General features: G+C 63.9%; 1 protein-coding gene across 2 annotated transcripts in view; it reads right to left on the minus strand.

Annotated features, from left to right (window-relative positions):
• Positions 1-63: 63 nt before the first annotated feature.
• Positions 64-21,328, minus strand: part of SCAP (SREBF chaperone) — a 35,587-nt gene continuing 14,322 nt past the window's right edge. For both annotated transcript variants that reach the window (XM_068145787.1, XM_068145788.1), the window contains exons 5-23: positions 19,901-20,121; positions 18,566-18,671; positions 17,295-17,467; positions 16,349-16,475; positions 15,720-15,832; positions 14,439-14,533; positions 13,161-13,259; positions 12,472-12,687; positions 9,852-10,261; positions 8,742-8,936; positions 7,985-8,186; positions 7,630-7,745; positions 6,949-7,513; positions 6,017-6,102; positions 5,813-5,895; positions 4,387-4,553; positions 3,675-3,755; positions 2,789-2,995; positions 64-1,644 (exon numbers count right to left, since the gene is read on the minus strand). In XM_068145787.1, the coding sequence (XP_068001888.1) occupies positions 1,399-1,644; positions 2,789-2,995; positions 3,675-3,755; positions 4,387-4,553; positions 5,813-5,895; positions 6,017-6,102; positions 6,949-7,513; positions 7,630-7,745; positions 7,985-8,186; positions 8,742-8,936; positions 9,852-10,261; positions 12,472-12,687; positions 13,161-13,259; positions 14,439-14,533; positions 15,720-15,832; positions 16,349-16,475; positions 17,295-17,467; positions 18,566-18,671; positions 19,901-20,121 (3,508 nt within the window). In that variant the 3' untranslated portion in view covers positions 64-1,398. The remainder of the gene's footprint in view (positions 1,645-2,788; positions 2,996-3,674; positions 3,756-4,386; positions 4,554-5,812; positions 5,896-6,016; positions 6,103-6,948; positions 7,514-7,629; positions 7,746-7,984; positions 8,187-8,741; positions 8,937-9,851; positions 10,262-12,471; positions 12,688-13,160; positions 13,260-14,438; positions 14,534-15,719; positions 15,833-16,348; positions 16,476-17,294; positions 17,468-18,565; positions 18,672-19,900; positions 20,122-21,328) is intronic.

Raw genomic sequence — 21,328 nt, forward strand, 5'->3', positions numbered from 1 at the left:
CAGGGCGCGGGGGGGCGCGGGGGCGGGGGGCTGGGGGCGGTGCTTGAGCAGGCAGAGGCAGCCTGGGGTTAGTTGCATTTATGGGCTCCTGAACAGGTTATAAAACACAGTCTGGTACAAAAAGCGTCCCCTGTACCGTACAAAGCGGACAGCTGGGCTAAGGCCACCCGAGGAGGAGGCAGGGGGGAGGTTAAAATGAACGAGGAGGGGCTGGGGGCTGCCCACCCCCCGCCCCCCAGCCCAGGGAGCGCCCAGGCCTGCGGTGCCCTCCGCGGCGCCGCCTCTACAATCAGCAGGGTTGGGTTAATGTCATTGGCCACGGCCTGAGGCCTGAGAGTGCTGAGGGCACCCTCAGGTCCTGCCCCCCACGCCGAGGCCCTGCACCCCCCCAGGGTTTGTGTCCCACCCCTCTGCCCAGGGCTGTAGCAGGGCCCTGTAGTGCAACTGGGGAGGGGAGCTGAGCCCCCCCGCCCAATCCTGGCCCACGATGGAGAGGCCCCACCTGTGGGGGTGCCCCCAGCTGTGGCAGGGCCCTTTGGTCCCACTGTGTCCCACCCCATGGACCTTTCTTCCTCCCCGTCCCTGGAGGGAGGATGGGAGCCAGGGCTGCCAGCCCCCTCCCCACCTGAGACAAGGCTCCTCCGGGAGGAGGAGGAGGGGGGTGGTGCTATTGCTGCAAACTGGGCCCAGGAGGAGCCAGGCCTGGGCCGTGGGGCGCTGCTGCCTGCTCTCCTGCCACAATAAATAACTATTTACAGCAGATAAATAAATAGGGCAGGGGGCTGCTGCGGCACGGGGGCACCCTGCCCGCGCCCTAAGGCACGTGGCGGCCAAGCCCGGTGCCCAGCCGGGGGCAGCCCTGTCCCGGCAGCGACCGGCGCCAAGGGGCCGCGGCCGGCCTGTGGTGAGCACCGCGCTCAGGGCATGCCAGGGTGTTCTCTGTGCCCTGGGTGACTGCCCTGGCCTGGGATGGCCACCGCTGAGTCTCCCCCCGTGGAGGTGGGGTGGGAGCAGGCTGGGCAGCTCCTGCTCTGCTGCGCTGGGGGTGAGAACAAGCTGGAGGCTGCTGAGCCGGAGCCGGGCCAGGGGCAGCCGCAGCAGCGCTCCCCCAGCGGCTCCAAGGAGCCACCAGCACCCAGGCCCCAGCTGCTGGGGGGGAGCTCAGCACCTTAGTGCCACATCCTGCAGCTCCCTGTCCCTCTGCTCCAGCCCGGGAGCATCACACTGCTGCGACTGCACCGGGAGGGGGCAGAGCAGGAGGGCTCAGCCCTGCAGAGAACATTCCCAGGGGAGCGATGGAGCCGCTGTCTCCAAGCCCTCAGCAGCAGCAGGGGCTCGGCCCTCCCCCTCCCCTGCCCTCCTCCCCCCAGGCTGCAGGGCCTGTCCCTCTCCCGCAGCTCAGTCCAGCTTCTCCAGCACGGAGGGCACGTAGACCAGGCTGAGCTCGCTGCCGAAGTTGCAGACGATGGCAGCGTTCTCCAGCACCAGGATCTGCCGCGCCGGCTGCGCCTCGCTGCTCTTGCCCAGGTACACCGTCTGCAGCAGGTCCCCGTAGCCGATGTCCCAGAAGGAGACGCAGCCCTGGCCCCCTGTCACCAGCAGGTTGTCGGAGATGACGCCCAGGCTGGCGCCGCAGCCCATCTCCTGCGTGTGAGGGTGCGGGGTCAGAGCCGGGCCCGGCGCGGGCGGCAGCCTGCCCAGGCTGTGCCCAGGCTGTGCCCAGGCTGTGCCCAGGATCCTGCCCAGGAGCCTCCCCAGGATCCTGCCCAGGCTCTGCCCAGGCTGTGCCCAGCGGCCCAGGCTGTGGCTGGGACACAGCCAGGCAGGCACAGCCCCTGAGCTGGGTCAGGGAAGCAGTCACAGCCTGGCTGGGGTTGGAAGAGCTCTTTAAAGCTCACCCGGCTGCAGGGAGAGCTGCAGCCAGAGCAGGCTGCTCCCAGCCCCAACCAACCTGAGCTGCACTGGTGCCAGGCATGGGGCAGCTCCCAGCTCCCTGGGCAGCCTGGGCCAGGCTCTCACCACCCTCATGCTACAAAAGATCTCTCCCTTCTCCCCAGTCTGACTCTCCCTCTCTCAGCTCAAACCACCACCCCTTGGCCTGGCCCAGCAGGCCCTGCTCAAACTCTGTCCCCAGCTCTCTGCTCAGCCCTTGAAGCACTGAAGGCCTCCAGAAGCTCTCCCTGCAGCCTTCTCCTCTCCATGCTGCCCAAGGCCAACTCTCTCAGCCTGGCTCCCAGCAGAGGGCTTCCAGCCCTGCCAGCACTGCTGTGGCCTCCCCTGGCCCTGCTCCAGCAGCTCCCTGCCTGTGCTGTGCTGAGCACTCCGAGCTGCCCCAGCCCTGCAGGGAGGTCTCAGCAGAGCAGAGCAGAGGGCAGAATCCCCTCCCTACCCCTGCTGCCCACCCTGCTGGGGATCAGCTCAGAACAGGCTGGGGCTGGGCTGGGCTGGGTGCTGGCTCACCTCTAGCTTCTCACCCTCAGCATCCCTAAGTCCTCCATGGGGCTGCTCTCCAGCCCCTCATCCCCAGCCTGGATTTGTGCTTGGGGTTGCCCCAACCCAGGTGCAGGACTTCAGCTTTGGCCTCGAACCTCAGGAGGTTCACAGGGTCCCACTGCAGCAGCTGAGTCCAGCTCCCTCTGGCTGGATCCCACCCCTCAGGAGAGGTGAATGTGAGCCTGCAGTGCTCTGCTTGGTGCCCTCTGCACCCTCGCTGAGGGTCACTGCAGCTCACTGGGGAAGGTGAGATGCAGACCATGCAGCTCCCCTGGGCTGCTCCCTGGCCACCAACCTGCTGGATGGAGTAGAGCTTGATGCCCGAGCCGCGGTCCCAGATGCTGATGACGTCGTCCAGGCCGCTGCTGATGACGCAGGAGGTGGTGCAGGTGAGGGAGGTGACGTCCCCCCGGTGGGCATACATGTGGCTGACCTTGCTGCCTGTCAGCACGTCCCACAGGCAGATGGCTCCATCCTGCCCCCCGCTCGCCAGCACCATGGTCTGCGGGGAGAGCCGGGTCAGGAGCCGGCAGGGCCAGGCCAGCACAGCAGTGCCACGGCCATGGCGCGCGGCTGGACAGGCAGAAGCAGCTCCAGTGCTCCCAGGTCACAGCCACAGAAGTGTTTGGGTTGCAGAAGCCCTCCCAGCCCCTCCAGTGCAACCTTCAACCCAACACCACCCTGGCCATCAAACCCTGGCCCCAGGTGCCATGGCCACAGGCTTCTGGAACAGCTCCAGGGATGGGGACTCCACCACCGCCCTGGGCAGCCTGGGCCAGGCCCTGAGGTCACAGGAGTGTGGGGTGGAAACTTCCACTGCCAGCTTGGTGCCTTCCCATGCTTTGGACAGGAGACAATTGGCCTCCAGGAGGTCAGATGTCCCCGGCCCAAGGAACGTCCCCGGGGGTCAGTTCCAGCCCCCTGCTCCCAGAGGTCAGGAGGCCCAACCCAGCAGCTGGGGTGCAGCAGGGCCAGGGCTTTCCTGCTCCAGAGTGTGTGCAGGGAGACAAAGCAGCTGCAGGGCTCAGCTCAGGGGGTCAGGCAGGGTGAGCACATGGGTACAGAGGGCCCTCTGAGTCCTCACAGGACAACAGATCAACTCCTCCAGCTGCAGAACAGAAGAGGGTCCCAGCTGGGTGCCCCTGGCTGCCCCAGTGGCTCAGCAGCCCTGCTGCTCTCACCTGGTCCATGTAGACAGCTGTGATGGCTCCCGAGTGGCCCTGCAGCGTGAACAGGCAGCAGGAGTCCTCCAGCCGGAACACCTGCAGGGCAGGGAGCAGAAGTGAGGGTCCCTGGGGCTGCTGAGCAACACCTCCTGAGCTCACAGGGGACAGGAGGGCAGGAAATGGCTGCAGGTTGCCCCCAGGGGAGGTTTAGGTTGGACATCAGGAACAATTTCTTCTCCTGGAGGGTTCTCAAGGCCCAGGGCAGTGCTGCAGTCCCCATCCCTGGAGGGGTTTCCAAGCCCTGGAGCTGTGGTGCTGAGGGCCAGGGTGTGGTGGTGCCCTGGCAGTGCTGGGTTAGTGGTTGGCTTCTGAAGGTCTCTTCCAACCAAAATGATTCTGTGGGCAGGGCAGAGGAGAGCCCAGACCCTGCTAGTCATGAGGTCAGCCAGCCCTGAGGCAAGAGGATCTGCAGGTGCTCAGTAAGAGCTCACAACTGACCTCTGTGCTCCCCCCTCGGGGGCAGCCTCACCCCACCAGGAGCTTCAGCAACGCCCTGGGGTGGCCTCCAACCGCCCCAAGCCAAGCACTCACCTCCCTCTCTGTGCCCTCACACACCTCAGGGCTTTGCCCTCTTGCCACTCAGGGGACAGCCCTGGGTGCAGCAGAGCCCAGGGGCTGGAGAAGCTCCCCCCGTGGGCAGCAGCAGCAGGGGGCAGGGCTGCCTTACCCGCAGGGTGTGGTCCTGGCTGCCGGTCACCAGGCGGCCGGCGGCGGCCTTCAGCGCTGTGATTGGCTTCTGGTGTGCACAGGACACGCTGTGGGTGAGCTGGCAGCTGATCAGGTCGCTGCTGCTGAGCACGGGGGAGGAAGGGATGCTGCCGCGGCTCGGGGCTCCTGTGGAGAGACACCCAGCTGAGGCCTGGCTGCTGCAGCCCCAGCCCTGCACCTGCACCTCAGCACCAGCCCTGCACCTGCACCTCAGCCCCAGCCCTGCAGCCTGCACCTCAGCCCCAGCCCTGCACCTGCACCTCAGCCCCAGCCCTGCAGCCTGCACCTCAGCCCCAGCCCTGCACCTGCACCTCAGCCCCAGCCCTGCACCTGCACCTCAGCACCAGCCCTGCACCTGCACCTCAGCCCCAGCCCTGCAGCCTGCACCTCAGCCCCAGCCTTGCACCTGCACCTCAGCACCAGCCCTGCACCTGCACCTCAGCACCAGCCCTGCACCTGCACCTCAGCCCCAGCCCTGCAGCCTGCACCTCAGCACCAGCCCTGCACCTGCACCTCAGCCCCAGCCCTGCACCTGCACCTCAGCACCAGCCCTGCAGCCTGCACCTCAGCACCAGCCCTGCACCTGCACCTCAGCACCAGCCCTGCAGCCTGCACCTCAGCACCAGCCCTGCAGCCTGCACCAGCAGCCTGAAGGCACCGGAACCTGCTGCTCCGACCAGCCCAGCAGCAGCTCCACAGCCCTGAGCAGCTGCAGCTTCAGCAGTGAGCAGCTGGAGCAAGGCTCTTGGACAGGGCCACAGAACCATGGCTGCCTTGGGTGGGAAGGGACCTTTAAAGCTCATCCAATGCAACCTCTTGCTCTCAGCAGAGACATCCCCAGCCAGAGCAGGCTGCTCACAGCCCCAGACAACCTGAGCTGCACTGGTGCCAGGCACCCAGCTCTCTGGGCAGCCTGGGACAGGCTCTCACCAACTTCATGGTATGAAAATCTCTTCCTTCTCCCCAGTCTGAGTCTCCCTTTCACTGCAAACCATCACCCCTTGTCCTGGCCCAGCAGGGCCTGCTCCAAACTCTGTCCCCAGCTCTCTGCTCAGCCCTGGAAGCACTGAAGGCCTCCAAAGCTCTCCCTGCAGCCTTCTCTTCTCCAGGCTGCCCAAGCAGTGGAGAAAAGCAGTGGGAAGTGGGAGAGGGCAGAGCCCTGGGGCAGAGCTGACTCTGGGCCCCATGTCCCAGCCTGCAGAGCCCCTGGGAGGCTCTCCTTGCACAGGGGGCTCCCAGAGCTGGCCGGCTGGGTACCCTGCCCCTGGGTGACCTGAAGCGGAGCGCTCTTGGGGACCTTCATGAAGTGGGTGTGAGGAGGAGGCAGTGAGAGGGGGAGAGAGGAGGAGGCAGAGGCTGGGGGAGCTGGGAGCAGCAGAGCTCACCTCGGAACTGCAGGTGGTTGAGGGCTGTGTGTGTGTCCAGGGAGAAGAAGTCCAAGGAGCCGTTCAGCCGCGCGGCCACGATCCTGAGGGAACGGCACGGGGGGGTTGGAAGGGACCCCTGGAGATCACCCAGCCCAGCCCCCTGCCAGAGCAGCTCCCACAGGAACACATCCAGATGGGTCCTGAAAGGCTGCCCTCAGGTACCTGTTGCTGAGGAACACGAGGGCTGTGATGCCAGATTGACCTTCCTCGTTGCTGCTGCGCAGGGTGCCCTCGATGGCATCCCAGACCTGGAAGCAGAGGAGCTCAGGGTTGTCATCCTGACCAGCAGCTCCTCCCAGGCCCAGCAGATCCAGAGCACAGCTGAGCTGTGCCACACACTCCCTGTCCCCTCAGCTCTCTGCCTGGAGGAAGCTCCCAGCAGGGATTCCTTCGATCTACCTCCAAGTGAAGCAGAGAGTCCTCAAGTGGTCACAGAAAGGGTTGGGCTGGAATGGACCTTGGAGGTCTTCCAGTTCCAACCCCCCTGCAGTCAGCAGGGACAGCTGCAACTAGAGCAGCCTGCTGAGAGCTCCCAACAGCCTGACCCTGAACACTGCCAGGCTGCAAACTAAGAATTGCTAACCCTGCAAGCCTCCCACTGGAGATTAACATTTCTGAGGGCAGTTTGCTTCAGGAGCTGCAGCACCCCCATGGGATTCCCACTAACCCTCCCTCCTTTCATGGCTTTGCTGCTGGCCTTCCAGTGCTTCAAAGGATCACCAGAAAGCTGGGGACAGAGTTTTGAGCAGGGCCTGCTGGGACAGGAGAAGGGGGAATGGTCTGAACTGAGAGAGGGAGATTCAGACTGGGCAGAAGGGAGGAACTTTGGTACCATGAGGGTGGGGAGAGCCTGGCCCAGGTGGGAGCTGCCCCATGCCTGGCACCACTGCAGCTCAGGTGGTCTGGGGCTGTGAGCAACCTGCTCTGGTTGGGGATGTCCCTGCTGGCTGCAGGGGGTTGGAGTGGATGAGCTTCAAAGGTCTCTTCAAGCCAGACCATTCCATGACTCTGTACTTACGGACAGAGCAATCCCTAACCTGCCTCAGCCTGGCAGCTCCCCCTCTGCCTGGGCTGCCCCAGGGCCTCATCCTCACCTCCAGCTTCCCATTACTCCGGCCTGCCACGATCAGGTTTCCCTGCAGGTCCAGGCTCCAGACAGAGCTCTCCAGGTCTCCTCCCCAGCTAGGAGGTGCTGAGGCTTTCTCACAGCCTGCCAGGGAGTCGTCACCCAGGCTCCTCCTGCGGCCGCCGCAGGCCCCCTCCTCGGCCCCGCAGCCCCGGGGGCTGCTGCTCCCCAGGCAGAAGCCGGCCTGGCCGTGCCGGGAGGGCAGCCCAGAGAAGCTCCTGCAGCTGGAGGTGCCATGCTCCTCATAGGCTTTGCCAACCAGGCTGCTGAAGTCGTAGCCAGTCTCCTTCTGGCGACCGCCCACGGCCCGCAGCCGCGGCTCCGACTCGGCCACCTTCGCCTGCTCCGAGAAGTTGGTGTCAATGAGGGAGGTGAGGTCTGGCTGGTCACAGAAGAGTGGAGGCTGGGGAGGGCTGAGCAGCCTCTTGAGCTGGTGGCTGCTCTCAAAGCCATCATCCAGCCCATTCTTCCCATCTGGGCTGTGGTCCCAGCTCTCCTGGTAGTCGAAGATGCCGCTGCTGTCCCTTCGCAGCCTACAGCACAGAAACGAGAGCTGAGTCCTCCTGCCTCTGCCCCACGGAGGGGTTGGCTCCAGCTGCTTCTGAGGGACCTGCCTGGAGCTCAGTGCCCTGGAGCAGACACCACTTACCTGGGCTTGGGGATAACAGTGAGGCAGTCCCCGGTCTGGGCATCCCAGACGCGGATCTGGCCCACCAGGCAGCAGCTGACAAGCAGCATCCCATCGCTGGCCAGACACTCGATGTCCTGGGGAGGAAGGACAAGCAGGGCTGAGGCCTCTGGGCTCTGGCAATGCCCTTGCACGTGGCCAAGGAAGCAGAGAGATCACAGAGCCGCCCGGGGGGGAAAAGCTCCCCAGGCTCACCCAGTCCAACCCTCAGCCCCACACCACCACGGCCATCAAACCGTGCCCCCAGGCGCCACAGGCTGCCAGGGCCGGGGGCTGCCCCAGCTCCCTGGGCAGCCTGCCCCAGCGGCACACCCACCATGAGGTGCCCCCTGAGCACCAAGGGCACGATCTCCGTCTCGGGAGGGGAGTAGCCGTAGTCGTCGCAGGGGAGGTCGCCGCGCCGGCGCCGCCCGGCGGCCAGCCCGTTCTGCCCGTAGTTCCTGGGGCACAGCAGCCGGTACAGGCACAGCAGCAGCAGCACCAGCAGGATGCCCGAGGCCAGGCCCAGAGCGGCCACCCTGGTGGGACAGACACACACACAAAGAAGGGGAGATGAAAGATCCTGCTTCTGGGGAAGGGTCTGCAGAGCAGGGCTGGGGAGGAGCAGCTGAGGGTGTTGAGCCTGGAGGAGGGGAGGCTGAGGGGGACCTCACTGCTGGGTGGGGTCTGAAAGCTGCTGTGACAATTGAGCACGTGGGGGTGGTCTAAAGCTCTCTGCTGAGAGCAACTTCCAAACCCAAGGGGATGTGCAGAAAACCCAAGTGGGTTTTTCCCTCTCTCCAATGGAAAATGGCTGTTTTAAGGAGATTTCCAGACTCTCCTGTCAGCTCATCACAACTCAGAGAGCAACAGCAGCAGTGGATGGGGACCAGGACCACACAACCTGTGCCCAACCTCAGCCTCTGCCAGCAGAGGCCAATTCCACCCTGCCTCAGCTCAGCCAGAGCGTCCTGAGCACCGTGGGGCCCTGCTCTGAAGCTCCACAAAGCCCTTCTGGTCTCCCACCAGGAGAGGAGCCCCCAGAGCAGCCCTCGTCCCCAGGAGTCAAGGCATGCTCAGAAGGAGGCCTTTACTTGTAGAGAGTGACATCCTGGTGGCCTTGCAGCTTGGCCTGGGCCGGGTCAGGCCGAGGCTCAGCCTCCAGCTTCCCGGCGCCGGCAGGCAGGAAGGGCTGGTAGCGGTTGGCCTCCTGGGGATGCCGCAGCTCCAGGGCCTCCTGAGGGTTCAGGTAGAGGGTGACTGGGATGGCTGGGAGGATGCTGATGTACCTGCACAGGGAGGGAAAGGTGACAAGAACTTAGGGACAACAACCACAAAGAGACACTCAAGTCCTGAGAGGTGACCCAGCTGATCCTGCAGCGCGCTGTGGGCGAGGGAGGCCCTCGGGCTGCACTGTCAGTCCAGCAGCTTCAGGTGCCCTGAGCTAGAGAGCTCCTAGGGAATGCTCTCCTCTCAAGCCATCTCCCAGGCACTGTCAGTCCAGCAGCTTCAGGTGCCCTGAGCTAGAGAGCTCCTAGGGAATGCTCTCCTCTCGAGCCATCTCCCAGGCACTGTCAGTCCAGCAGCTTCAGGTGCCCTGAGCTGGAGAGCTCCTAGGGAATGCTCTCCTCTCGAGCCATCTCCCAGGCACTGTCAGTCCAGCAGCTTCAGGTGCCCTGAGCTAGAGAGCTCCTAGGGAATGCTCTCCTCTCGAGCCATCTCCCAGAATCTAACCCTGAATTTTGTGGGAGAGGTTCAGAGCCAGCAGCAGAATGAACTGCTGGTGAGATCAAATGGATCAAGGGGAGGATATAATGACCAGGTCAAGTTTCCTGGGCACTGGAATCTTCTGGCCAGAAGATCTCACCAGGAGGTGTCTCTGGCTCAGGTGTCTCCACTCCTCCAAGGCACCATCCCCACACCTGCAGGTGACCACATCCTGCTTTCCAAAGCTCTGGATGTCACCTCCAGGGCAAAGGAGGACAATGAGCAAGAAACACCCCCAAAAGCACAGAGAGAAACACCACCTTTGTACCTGGAGAGGCAGCCCTGGGGAGGGTGGCACCCCACCACCCAGGTCCCCTCCTGAAGACACACTTGGAGGAAGCCAAGTGGAACACAAGTAATACAGCTGAGGAGGCAGGAGGCAGGCCGGGGCCAGCTGCAGGACGCCCAGCCCGCGGCAGGGACAGCAGCACACTTGCCTTTTGGCCAGGGTGATGTTGTAGTAGCTGAAGAGGGATGGCCAGTGCCTGAAGGAAAGCTTCCTCCAGATCTCCTCATCCTCTGCTCCCCAGGTAACCTCTGCTTCAGCTCCCAGCTCTGCCTGCCCGTTCCCTCTGCCCTCCTGGGCCCAGCCGTGCCGCTTTGGCTCCAGCCCTGACTTCTGCTCCCGCTGCTGCGTCTGGTTTTCCGACAGCTGCATGGAGTCCGATGGGAAGACTGAGAGGTCAATCTTGGGGTCTCCAGCGGGCAGGACCCCTCCAGGAACGGGCATTGGGGGCAGACCTGCGTCCCCCAGGGGGCTCTGCTCGGTGACCTGGGAGGTGAGGTAGGTGCGGAGCCCGGCAGGATCCGTGTAAACCAGGATGCCGATCCAGATCACCGTCCCGGCCTGCCAGCACCAAAGTCCGGTTAGCAGCCGGCCTCCAAAGCCTGGCAGGGGCCACCAGCAGCCTCCCACCCACCCCACACTCTGCTGTGCTCTTTCTGCAGGCAGGCACTGATCTCTGAGAGCAGCGGGGGAGGCCGCACGGCAGGCAGGAGCACCGAACTCCCTGAGCTGAGGGGCGGCAGCTGGCATCTCCCACGGCAGGGACGAGATGGCATCTCCCGTGGCTGGCAGCTGGGCTCTGCCTGCAGCCTTCAGCAGGGCTGAAGGGCTCTGGCTCATGGAACCACAGGATAGTTTGGCTCATGGAGTCCAACCCCAGCACTGGCAGGTCACCACAAGGCCATGTCCCTCAGCACCACGACTGCATCTCCTGAAGCCTGCCAGGCCTGCAGCAGCCACGGCCCAGCCTGACTGATGCTGAATGAGCTCCAGCTGCTGGCAGGCACTGACTGGGCTGGGGATTGGAGAGCTGAGGAACACCAGCACCAGGACAGGGCTTGAGGCAAGCAGCTCTGTCAAGGAACTGAAGTGCTGGTGGACAAGAAGCTGCCCATGAGCCAGCAGTGGGCCCTTGTGGCCCAGGAGGCTGATGGTCCTCTGGGGCATATGAAGAAGAGTGTGGGCAGCAGGTTGAGGAAGGTTCTCCTCACCCTCTGCTCTCTGCCCTAGGGAGGCCACAGCTGCAGGAATGGGTCCAGTTCTGGGCTCCCCAGCTCCAGAGAGCCAGGGAACTGCTGGGGAGAGCCCAGGGCAGGCTGGGGAGCTGCTGAGGGGCCTGGAGCAGCTCTGGGAGCAGCAAGGGCTGAGAGCCCTGGGGCTGAGAGCCTGCAGCAGAGCAGCCCCAGAGGGCAGCTGAGCAGTGCTCAGCAAGAGCTGAAGGGAGCAGGGGGGGCAAGAGGCTGGGGCCAGGCTCTGCTGAGTGGTGCCCAGGGACAGCACAAGGGGCAGAGGGCACAAACTGGACCCCAGGAGGTTCCACCTGAGCAGGAGGAGAAAGTTGTTTGTTGTGAGGGTGCTGGAGGCCTGTCCCAGGCTGCCCAGAGAGGTTGTGGAGTCTGCTGGTGTGGAGAGCTTCCAACCCCCCCTGGGCACTGTGCTGTGGGTGCCCTGCTGGGGCAGGGCTTGGGCTGGGGGAGCTCCAGAGCTGCCTCCCAGTGCTGGGCTGCTGGAGCAGGACCCCGCAGCAGGAGCAGGGCCCCGCAGCAGGAGCAGGACCCCGCAGCAGGAGCAGGGCCCCGCAGCAGGAGCAGGACCCGCAGCAGGAGCAGGACCCCGCAGCAGGAGCAGGACCCCGCAGCAGGAGCAGGACCCCGCAGCAGGAGCAGGGCCCGCAGCAGGAGCAGGGCCCAGAGCAGAGCAGGACCCCGCAGCAGGAGCAGGACCCCGCAGCAGGAGCAGGACCCCGCAGCAGGAGCAGGACCCCGCAGCAGGAGCAGGACCCCGCAGCAGGAGCAGGGCCCGCAGCAGGAGCAGGGCCCAGAGCAGAGCAGGACCCAGAGCAGGAGCAGGACCCCGCAGCAGGAGCAGGGCCTGCAGCAGGAGCAGGACCCGCAGCAGGAGCAGGACCCCGCAGCAGGAGCAGGACCCGCAGCAGGAGCAGGACCCGCAGCAGGAGCAGGACCCGCAGCAGGAGCAGGGCCCAGAGCAGGAGCAGGGCCCCGCAGCAGGAGCAGGACCCGCAGCAGGAGCAGGACCCCGCAGCAGGAGCAGGGCCCCGCAGCAGGAGCAGGACCCCGCAGCAGGAGCAGGACCCCGCAGCAGGAGCAGGGCCCAGAGCAGAGCAGGACCCGCAGCAGGAGCAGGGCCCCGCAGCAGGAGCAGGACCCGCAGCAGGAGCAGGACCCGCAGCAGGAGCAGGGCCCCGCAGCAGGAGCAGGGCCCCGCAGCAGGAGCAGGACCCCGCAGCAGGAGCAGGGCCCAGAGCAGAGCAGGACCCGCAGCAGGAGCAGGGCCCCGCAGCAGGAGCAGGACCCGCAGCAGGAGCAGGGCCCCGCAGCAGGAGCAGGGCCCCGCAGCAGGAGCAGGGCCCCGCAGCAGGAGCAGGACCCGCAGCAGGAGCAGGACCCGCAGCAGGAGCAGGACCCGCAGCAGGAGCAGGGCCCCGCAGCAGGAGCAGGGCCCAGAGCAGAGCAGGACCCGCAGCAGGAGCAGGGCCCCGCAGCAGGAGCAGGACCCGCAGCAGGAGCAGGACCCGCAGCAGGCAGCCATACCATGATGAGCCTCTGGGCCAGCCGGGTCCTGGCGAAGAAGTAGATGACCCTGAGGCGCTTGGGCAGGCGCAGGTTGCGGAAGGAGGAGGGCTGGAGGGTGATGGTGTGGGGGGTGGCAGGGCGCAGGGCCGGCCGCTCGCAGCGCTGGGGGCGGCCGCTGGGCTTCGGCGGGGGCAGGCAGGCCTCGGGCGGCAGCCGCCGGTTCAGATCCGCCAGCTGCGGGGAGGAAGCTGTCAGAGCCCCCAGGAGCTGCCCCCAGGCACAGGACCTTCACCCCCAGGCACAGGACCTTCACCCCCAGGCCAACCCTAGCCCCGAGGAGCTGCCCCCAGGCACAGGACCTTCACCCCCAGGCACAGGACCTTCACCCCCAGGCCAACCCCAGCCCCGCAGGAGCTGCCCCCAGGCACAGGACCTTCACCCCCAGGCACAGGACCTTCACCCCCAGGCACAGGACCTTCACCCCATGCCAACCCCAGCCCCCGGCACACTCTCCCGGCCGCTCCTGGCTCCCTGCAGCAATCCGCCCCAGACCTCGGCGGTTTAGGTGCCTGGGGGTGTCCTGTCCCAGCAGCTCTCCCGTCCCCACCCCCGGGGGTGTAACCAGCACAGAGGTTTAACAGCTTGGTCCTTCTCTCCACAGCAGAGAGGGATCCCCCAGGCACGGCCCTGCGGCCCTGGCTGCTCACCTCCATCCGGCGGATGTCGATGGACAGCACGGTGGTGAAGAAGAACATCTGCAGGAAGAAGTCAGACACCAGCCCCACCACAGCAAAGAGGCAGAACTCCTACAGGCAGGACACAGTGGTTAGCTGGGAGGTGTTCTGACTGCAGAAGGGGACCTTGGCAAACACCAGAGGTTGGACCCTGGGCAGCCTGTGCCAGTGTCTCCCCACCCTCACTCTAAAGAATTGCTTCCTAGTCCCCAGGCTGAATCTGCCCTCTTCCAGCTCCACTCCATTGCTCTCAGCCAGTCACTACAAGCCCTCGTAAGAAGTCCCTCCCCAGCTCTCCTTCAGCCCCCTTCAGCTACTGGAATGGCTCTGTAAGGTCTCTTGGAGCCTTCTCTTCTCCAGGCTGAGCAGCCCCAACTCTCTCAGCGGTGCTCCAGCCCTCTGACCGTCTTCATGGCCTCCCCGGACCCTTTTCAACAGCTCCAGGTCCTTCTCGTGCTGGGGGCACCAGAGCTGGCTGCAGGTCTGCAGGTGGGGTCTCACCAGAGCCGACCAGAGGGGCAGAATCACCTCCCTGACCTGCTGGCCATGCATCTCTTGCTGCAGCCCAGGATGTGGTTGGCCCTCTGGGCTGTCAGCACAAAGCCTCCTTCCTGCTGCTGCCTGGAGCCCCCAGCCCCTGAGCTGCCCCTGGCAGCAGGAGAGGAGGTCCCTGTTGGATTTGCCCAGCCTGGCTCTCCTCCTGCCAGGCTCCTTGGACTCTGCCAGCCACATACAGCACCTTATCTGTGCAGCATCTTATCTGAGCAGTGTCCTTCCCTCTCAGGGACAATGACAAGGGGCAGAGAGCAGCCTGCAGCACAGCTGCCACCAGGCTTTAACAGACAGCATCCCTGTGAAGCTCTGCCTCTGAGGAAAGACACAGGGAGAGCAGAGACTGGATGGCACACAGGTGGCAGAACACTACAGGGCACAAACTGGAACCCAGGAGGTTCCACCTGAACAGGAGGAGAAAGTTCTTTGGTGTGAGGGTGCTGGAGCCCTGTCCCAGGCTGCCCAGAGAGGCAGGAGAGCTTCCAACCCCCCCTGGGCACTGTGCTGCTGGGCAGGGTGCTGTGGGTGCCCTGCTGGGGCAGGGCTTGGGCTGGGGGAGCTCCAGAGCTGCCTCCCAACCCCTGCCTGCTGGGACTCTGATCCTCCTCCCATTTCTCATTGCCAGAGATCTCCAGAAGTCCCTTCCTTAAGCGACTCAGCACTCAGCCGTGCCTGGCTGCACTGCTCAGCCACACTCACCTGGATGGCTGGGACCAGGGTGAAGTACCCAATCAAGATGATCCCCAGCTCTGTTGCCATGTTCTTCATGATGGACCAGCTCTCATTGCTCAAGCCTGCAGGAAGAAGATGCAGAGCCAGGTGAGAGGAGGCTGCTCAGCAGGGGACAGCCACAAGCACAGCAGTTTCCCTGCCCCAGGACTGGGCATCTGGATACACCAGGCCCCAAGAGGCACTTCCAGGCTGGAATCCATCTGATCTCTTTGGAACATCTGAGTCCAGGGGCTGGACACCTCCCAGTGTCTGTCAGTAACTGTCACTAACTGCAGAGGCAGCTCAGGAGGACTCTCAGCTCCCAGCACTGCCAGGAGGGTGCTGCACAGGGCAACACAGAGCTTGGGAAGCCCGGCAGAGCACTTTGGATCCTGGACACACACCACTGCTATCTTCAGAAGCAGACAGGTTTTCTACACATCACTCCAGAATCTCTCTCCCCTCATGTTTAGAAACACCTTTTAAGCCCTCAACCTTCATTTATCCATGGTTTGAGCACACTCAAATCCTTATGCACGCACAGAGTGCACTGAGAAAACTCATCACAGACTCAGCAGAACTTCTGACCTCAAGGCATGAGAGGCCAAGGTGCTGAGTGTGCACAGCAGGGCCCAGAGGGTGCTGAGTGCACAGGAGGGCCCAGAGGGTGCTGAGTGTGCACAGCAGGGCCCAGAGGGTGCTGAGTGTGCACAGCAGGGCCCAGAGGGTGCTGAGTGCACAGGAGGGCCCAGAGGGTGCTGAGTGTGCACAGCAGGGCCCAGAGGGTGCTGAGTGCACAGCAGGGCCCAGAGGGTGCTGAGTGCACAGGAGGGCCCAGAGGGTGCTGAGTGTGCACAGCAGGGCCCAGAGGGTGCTGAGTGTGCACAGCAGGGCCCAGAGGGTGCTGAGTGCACAGGAGGGCCCAGAGGGTGCTGAGTGTGCACAGCAGGGCCCAGAGGGTGCTGAGTGCACAGGAGGGCCCAGAGGGTGCTGAGTGCCCACAGCAGGGCCCAGAGGGTGCTCAGTGGCCACAGCAGGGCCCAGAGGGTGCTCAGTGGCCACAGCAGGGCCCAGAGGGTGCTGAGTGCACAGCAGGGCCCAGAGGGTGCTGAGTGCCCACAGCAGGGCCCAGAGGGTGCTGAGTGCCCACAGCAGGGCCCAGAGGGTGCTGAGGTCTGGTCTCCCTCACAGGACTAAGATCATTCCCCACTTCCCAGCCCTGGGGCTCCCCTGGCTGCCTCCTGGAGTCTCCCAGAGCAGGAGCAGTACCTTGGGCGATGCGAAGCTTCACCTCCAGGTCCACAGGGGTGGAGACAACAGACTTGGTGAGGACCAGCACATTCTCCAGGCCAATCACTACCACCAAGTATGGGAAGATCTCTCTGGAGGAAAGAGAACCAGAATGGAGAATGAGACCTGTGGCCCAAGCACAAGAGGGAAGAAGCTGAGCAGCAAACACAGAGCCCAGGTGAGGAAACACCCAGAGCAGGAGCCAAATGCCTGCCACACACCAGTGCAGTGAGGAAGGGCTCTGGGCTTCAGCACCACAGGTGTGCAGAGCTGAGTCATCATCTGGCTCCAACCCCTCTGCCACGGGCAGGGACACCTTCCACTAGCCCAGGGCGCCCAAGGCCTCATCCAGCCTGCTCTTGAAGACCTCTAGGGAGGGGGCACCTTCCTGGGCAACCTGCCCCAGTGCCTCACCCCCCTCACCGTAAGGAATTTCCTCCTGATCCCCAGCCTCGGTCTCCCCCCTTGCAGATGAAGCATCTAAGATCTCGGTGACCCTGAGGGTCTCTCCCAACTGCTTCTGTGGCTCTGTGACCTCGAGGCATTCAACAGCTGCTCTGGAGCGATGTCCCCAGCCCCAGGCCCCCCGGGGGCAGGGGGAAGCCTACCCTCCATTCAGGGTGGGTGTCAGGCCGAAGAGCGTGCAGAGCCCGACGGACATGAGCAGGGAGCTGAGCACCGTCACCACCGCCGCCAGCGCCAGGCCCCACTTGGACTTCACCATGTCGATCTTCCCTGGGGAGCAGCACACACAGGCTGCTCAGCCAGCAGCACAGCACAGCAGCAAAACACAGGCAGAAGGCTTCCCCACCCTGCCTGCCCCCATCAGCCAGCTTCACACTCTGCAGCTCCACCTGGTGCGGTCTCGGCGCCTGGGAGGCAGCTCCCAGGCCCTCCCAGACCGTGACACAGGGGGCAGAGGACAGCCTGTGCCTGGGAGCCCAGACTGCTGCCAGAGCAGCACTGCCAGGGCACCCCAACAGGAACCACCAGGCCAGGGATGGGGACAGGCCAGGGCTGAACCAGCAGGCCAGGAATGGGGACTGGCCAGGGCTGAACCACCAGGCCAGGGATGGGACTGGCCAGGGCTGAACCACCAGGTCAGGGATGGGACTGGGACTGGCCAGGGCTGAACCACCAGGCCAGGGATGGAGACTGGCCAGGGCTGAACCAGCAGGCCAGAACAAGTGTTTGATGTGACAATGACTTAGTCCCTCTGGCAGGACAAAATGTGACCATTCTGGGATTTAAAGCTGCCCCTGGCAGAGGACACCTCAGAGGAGGCCACAAGGAGCAACACCACACTGGCTGTCAGGGCCAAACCAGCAGAAATCAGAGAAAGAGGGCTCCCAGCTCTGCAGGTGGCAGGTGAGGGTCAAATCCCACCACCAGCACCTTCCCTGCTGGCACAGGAGGTGGCAGTGCTGCCAGCCAGGAGCCTCTCCTCCCCGGCCTGGGGAAGGGGCACACGGCTCCGACGCCTCCCCGCCGCGCGCCCCGGAGGCCGGGCACAGCTCACCCTTCCCCTCAGGGCTCTGCAGCCCACAAACCTACGTGTGGAGAAGTAGATGTAAGCGAAGAGGATGATGTAGGTGGTGACCAGGGGGATCAGCTCAGCGATGCCAATCTCCTCCTTGAAGTGGACGTGGGCGATGCTGTCCTCCCGCAGCGAGCAGTTGGGGCTGGGGTGCAGCAGCTTGAGGCGCGAGCGCAGGCTGCCCAGGAAGCTGGGGGCAGGCAGCAGGCTGTCAGCTGCACTCTGCCCAGCACGCAGCTCTGAGCCACAACACCGAGGCAGATTCATGATTCACACACTTAGGTGGCTGTCTCCAGGCCCAGCTGCTGAGGCCCACACTGCACTTGGCACAGCTGTGCTGGGGCAACCTCCCAGCCCTGGATCCTGTCAGCATTGGGGCACCACGGAATCACAGAGTGGGCTGGCTTGGAAGAGACCTTCAAGCTCACTGAGTCCAACCATGGCCCCAGCACTGCCAGGGCACCACCACCCCGTGGCCCCAGCACTGCCAGGGCACCACCACCCCGTGGCCCCAGCACTGCCAGGGCACCATCACCCCATGGCCCTCAGCACCACAGCTTTGAAACCCCTCCAGGGCTGGGGACTGCAGCACTGCCCTGGGCAGCCTGGGCCAGGCCTGGACAGCCCTCAAGGGGCAGAAATTGTTCCTCATGTCCAACCTAAACCTCCCCTGGGGCAACCTGAGGCCATTTCCTCTCATCCTGTCACTTGTTCCTGGGGAGAAGAGACCAAGCCCCACCTGGCTCCAGCCTCCTATCAGGGTGTAGGAGAGAGCCAGAAGGTCTCCCCTCAGCCTCCTCTTCCCCAGGCAGATGCTACAGGAGAGCCCTGGAGGCTGAAGAGCTCTTGCAGGAGCAGCAGCAGAGCAAGTCCCAGTGCCTGTGCTGCCCACTCTGTCCCAGGCATCCCGTGGGGAATCCTGAGCAGTGTTTCCTCTGCAGATCCACTCAATCCAAGTGGCTTTGCCAGCAGTGCTGAAGGGCTCTCACAGCTGGTACCAGCTGAATCACTGCTCACTGGAAAGCAAACTGCTCTGTGCACCAGGAACTGGGTCAGCACAGGCCCTGCCAGGCCTTGGCTGTGACACTGACAGCTCTGTGCAGGGGAAGCCATCACCTGAGGAGCCCCAGGAGCAGCTCTGGGGGTTAAGTATCTTTGTGAAGAGCAACTGACAGCTTGGGAGTGTGTAATTTCCCTACAACACAGCAAGAGCTGCCCCCAGGCAGCATCCTGGTGCAGGTCAGGAGCCCCCAGGCCACTCTGAAGCAGCAGGGCTGAAGCTGCTCACCTGGCATCGTAGTGCTGGAAGGCCAGGGTGACAGTGTAGGACACCACTCTCCTCCTGTTGTAGAGGTTCACCCCACTGTACTTCCCAGGCAGCCCAAACAACAGATCTGCAACAGACAGCATGAGCAAAACACCAGGATCACAGCAGGAGGCAGGGAGGAGGGGGCTCAGGAGCTGCAGGAGAGCTCTGGTTACAGGAAGCACCTTCACAGTGCCTGGGGAGACCTGGTGGTGGGGAAGAAGCATCCCAGATGCTTTGTGTTGGAAGGCACCTTCAAGATCACCCAGTTCCACCCCCCCTGCCATGGGCAGAGACACCTCACACTAGCCCAGGCTGCCTGGCCTTGAGCACCTCCAGGGAGAGGGCCTCCACAGCCTCCCTGGGCTACCTGTGCCAGGGTCTCACCTCCCTCACTCTCAAGGATTTCTTCCCCAGCTCCAGTCTCAGTCTCCCCTCTTCCAGCCCCAAGCCATTCCCCCTCATTCTATCACCACAAGCCCTGGTAAAAAGTCCCTCTTCAGCTTTCCTGTAGGCAGCCTTCAGCTACTGGGAGGCTGCCCTAAGGTGTCCCTGGAGCCTTCCCTTCTCAGTGACAGCACAAGAGCCAATGGGCATGACCTAAACCATGGGAAACTCCCTTTAAGCACTGCTGTCTGGGGGGATGTTGTCCTCAGCTTCTTCCTGCCTGGGTGGCCTGCAGCAGCAAGGTCTGTCCTCTAATCCTAGCCCAGAATCCACAGCCATGGTGGGGCTGGAAGGCACCTCTGGAGGTCAGCCAGGCCATCCACCCACAGCAGCTTGCCCAGGGTCACAGTGGCCAGCTGGGCATCTGTGCCCTCTGCCCCTTGTGCTGGCCCTGGGCACCACTCAGCAGAGCCTGGCCCCAGCCTCTTGCCCCCCCTGCTCCCTTCAGCTCTTGCTGAGCATTGCTCAGCTGCCCTCTGGGGCTGCTCTGCTGCAGGCTCTCAGCCCCAGGGCTCTCAGCCTTTGCTGCTCCCAGAGCTGCTCCAGGCCCCTCAGCAGCTCCCCAGCCTGCCCTGGGCTCTCCCCAGCAGTTCCCTGGCTCTCTGGAGCTGGGGAGCTCAGAACTGGACCCAGTGCTGCAGCAGTGGCCTGCCTAGGGCAGAGCAGAGTGGGAGGAGGGGAACTCTGGCTGCTCAAAGCACAACCTTTCAAAGCAGCTCCCTCCAGGGCTCCGAACCCTCTCTCCTCACTCGTCTCTCAGCAGCTTCGCGGCTCCTGCAGAGCCCCTTCAGAGCCCAAGGGTACCACGTCCTCTGCCCTGGTGGGAGCGGGGCCAGTCCCAGAGGTGGTGCAGCAGCCCCAGGGCCTCACCTTTGAGGGTGGCTGATGTCTGCAGCGCCTTTGGCTCGTGCTGCTGGATGGTCCTGAGGATGTCCGGGTCGGCGTTGAAGCGCTCGCGGTCGTTCTGCCAGAAGTTGCCCGGGGAGAGCAGCAGGCAGCCGTGCTCCGGCAGCAGGCCCCGCAGCTTCCTCAGCCCAGGCAGGAGGTCTGTCACCTGCAGGCACACCTCCTCCAAGCTTCTCACACCAGAACTGAAAGGCAAAGGTTGGGGAGGCTGCAGGGGCCGCGGCGGCTCCCGGCGATGCCCCTGGGGCCCTGCCAGGGCTCCCCCTGCGAGCTGAGCCCCGGGAGCCCCGGGCCAGGACCCCGCTGTGGCAGGGGTGAAGGCTCCAGAGCTCCACTCTCATTTCCCTGCACGCTCTCTGGCCACTCAGCTCTCACTCTTCACCCATCCTAGGTGCCACAGTTGCACATTTAAGATGTCTCCAGAGAAACTCTCTCCCTGCAACTCCCCTCCCAAGCTCCTCCCCAAGCTGCTTGCCACACATGCAAGGAGAAGGTCTGCAGAGCTCCTTACTGGCCCCCCTGAGGGGCATCACTGAAGGGGTGCAGAGTGCTCTGAAAAACCAGAGCCACAGAACTGTTTGGGTTGGGAGAGACCTCCAGGCCCATCCAGCCCCCGTGGCCAGCAAGCCACGACCCCAGCTGCCATGTCCCAAGGCTTCCTGAGGGCCTCTGGGGATGGTGACTCCAACCCCTGCCTGGGCAGCACATCCCAGTGCCTGACCACTCCTGAGTCTGACAGAATCACTGTTGCCATGCTAAGGACATCAGCAGCCCTGCACTTGGAGCCTGCCCAAAGCAGCTGCCAGGGAGGGACATCAGCACCCCAGCAGTGCAGAGAATCAGGGAGTGGTTTGGGTTAGAAAGGACCTTAAAGATCATCCAGCTCCAGCTCAGGGACACCTTCCATAGACCAGGCTGCTCAGAGCCCCAGCCAAGCTGCCCTTGCACTCTGAACCTTCAGGACTTATCTCAGAGCTAGAGGCAGTGCCCAAGAGCAGAGCCCTCAGCCCAAGGCTCAGTCCCAGGGCCCAGGTCTGTTTCTCCTGGTGCTTTGCCCAGCTGGGTTTTGCTTCCCTGTTCCCCAAGGGCAGCTCCAAGGGAAGGTGATGAGGAGACAAGACAGGTCCTTGGAGCAGGTTGGTTCTAGCTGGCACTTGGTGTCCCTGCAGAGATTACTCCCTGGTTACACCTGGCAAAGGGAAAGGGAGCTGGAAGCAGCCTGCATGGCAGTGCCAAGGCTCTGTGAGCTGCTAGGGCAAGCTCCACACCCCCAGCAGGAGCAGGGCAGGGGTTGTGCCCCTGGGCACTGAGGAGGCCACAGCTCCAATCCTGGGGGCAGTTTTGGGCCTCTCACTCCAGGAAGGACATTGAGGAGCTGGAGCAGGGTCAGAG

Source organism: Melanerpes formicivorus, unplaced genomic scaffold (genome assembly GCF_026170545.1).
Source record: "Melanerpes formicivorus ecotype bairdi unplaced genomic scaffold, bMelFor1.0.p_v2 SCAF_13, whole genome shotgun sequence".
In the NCBI taxonomy this organism is placed as follows: Eukaryota; Metazoa; Chordata; class Aves; order Piciformes; family Picidae; genus Melanerpes; species Melanerpes formicivorus.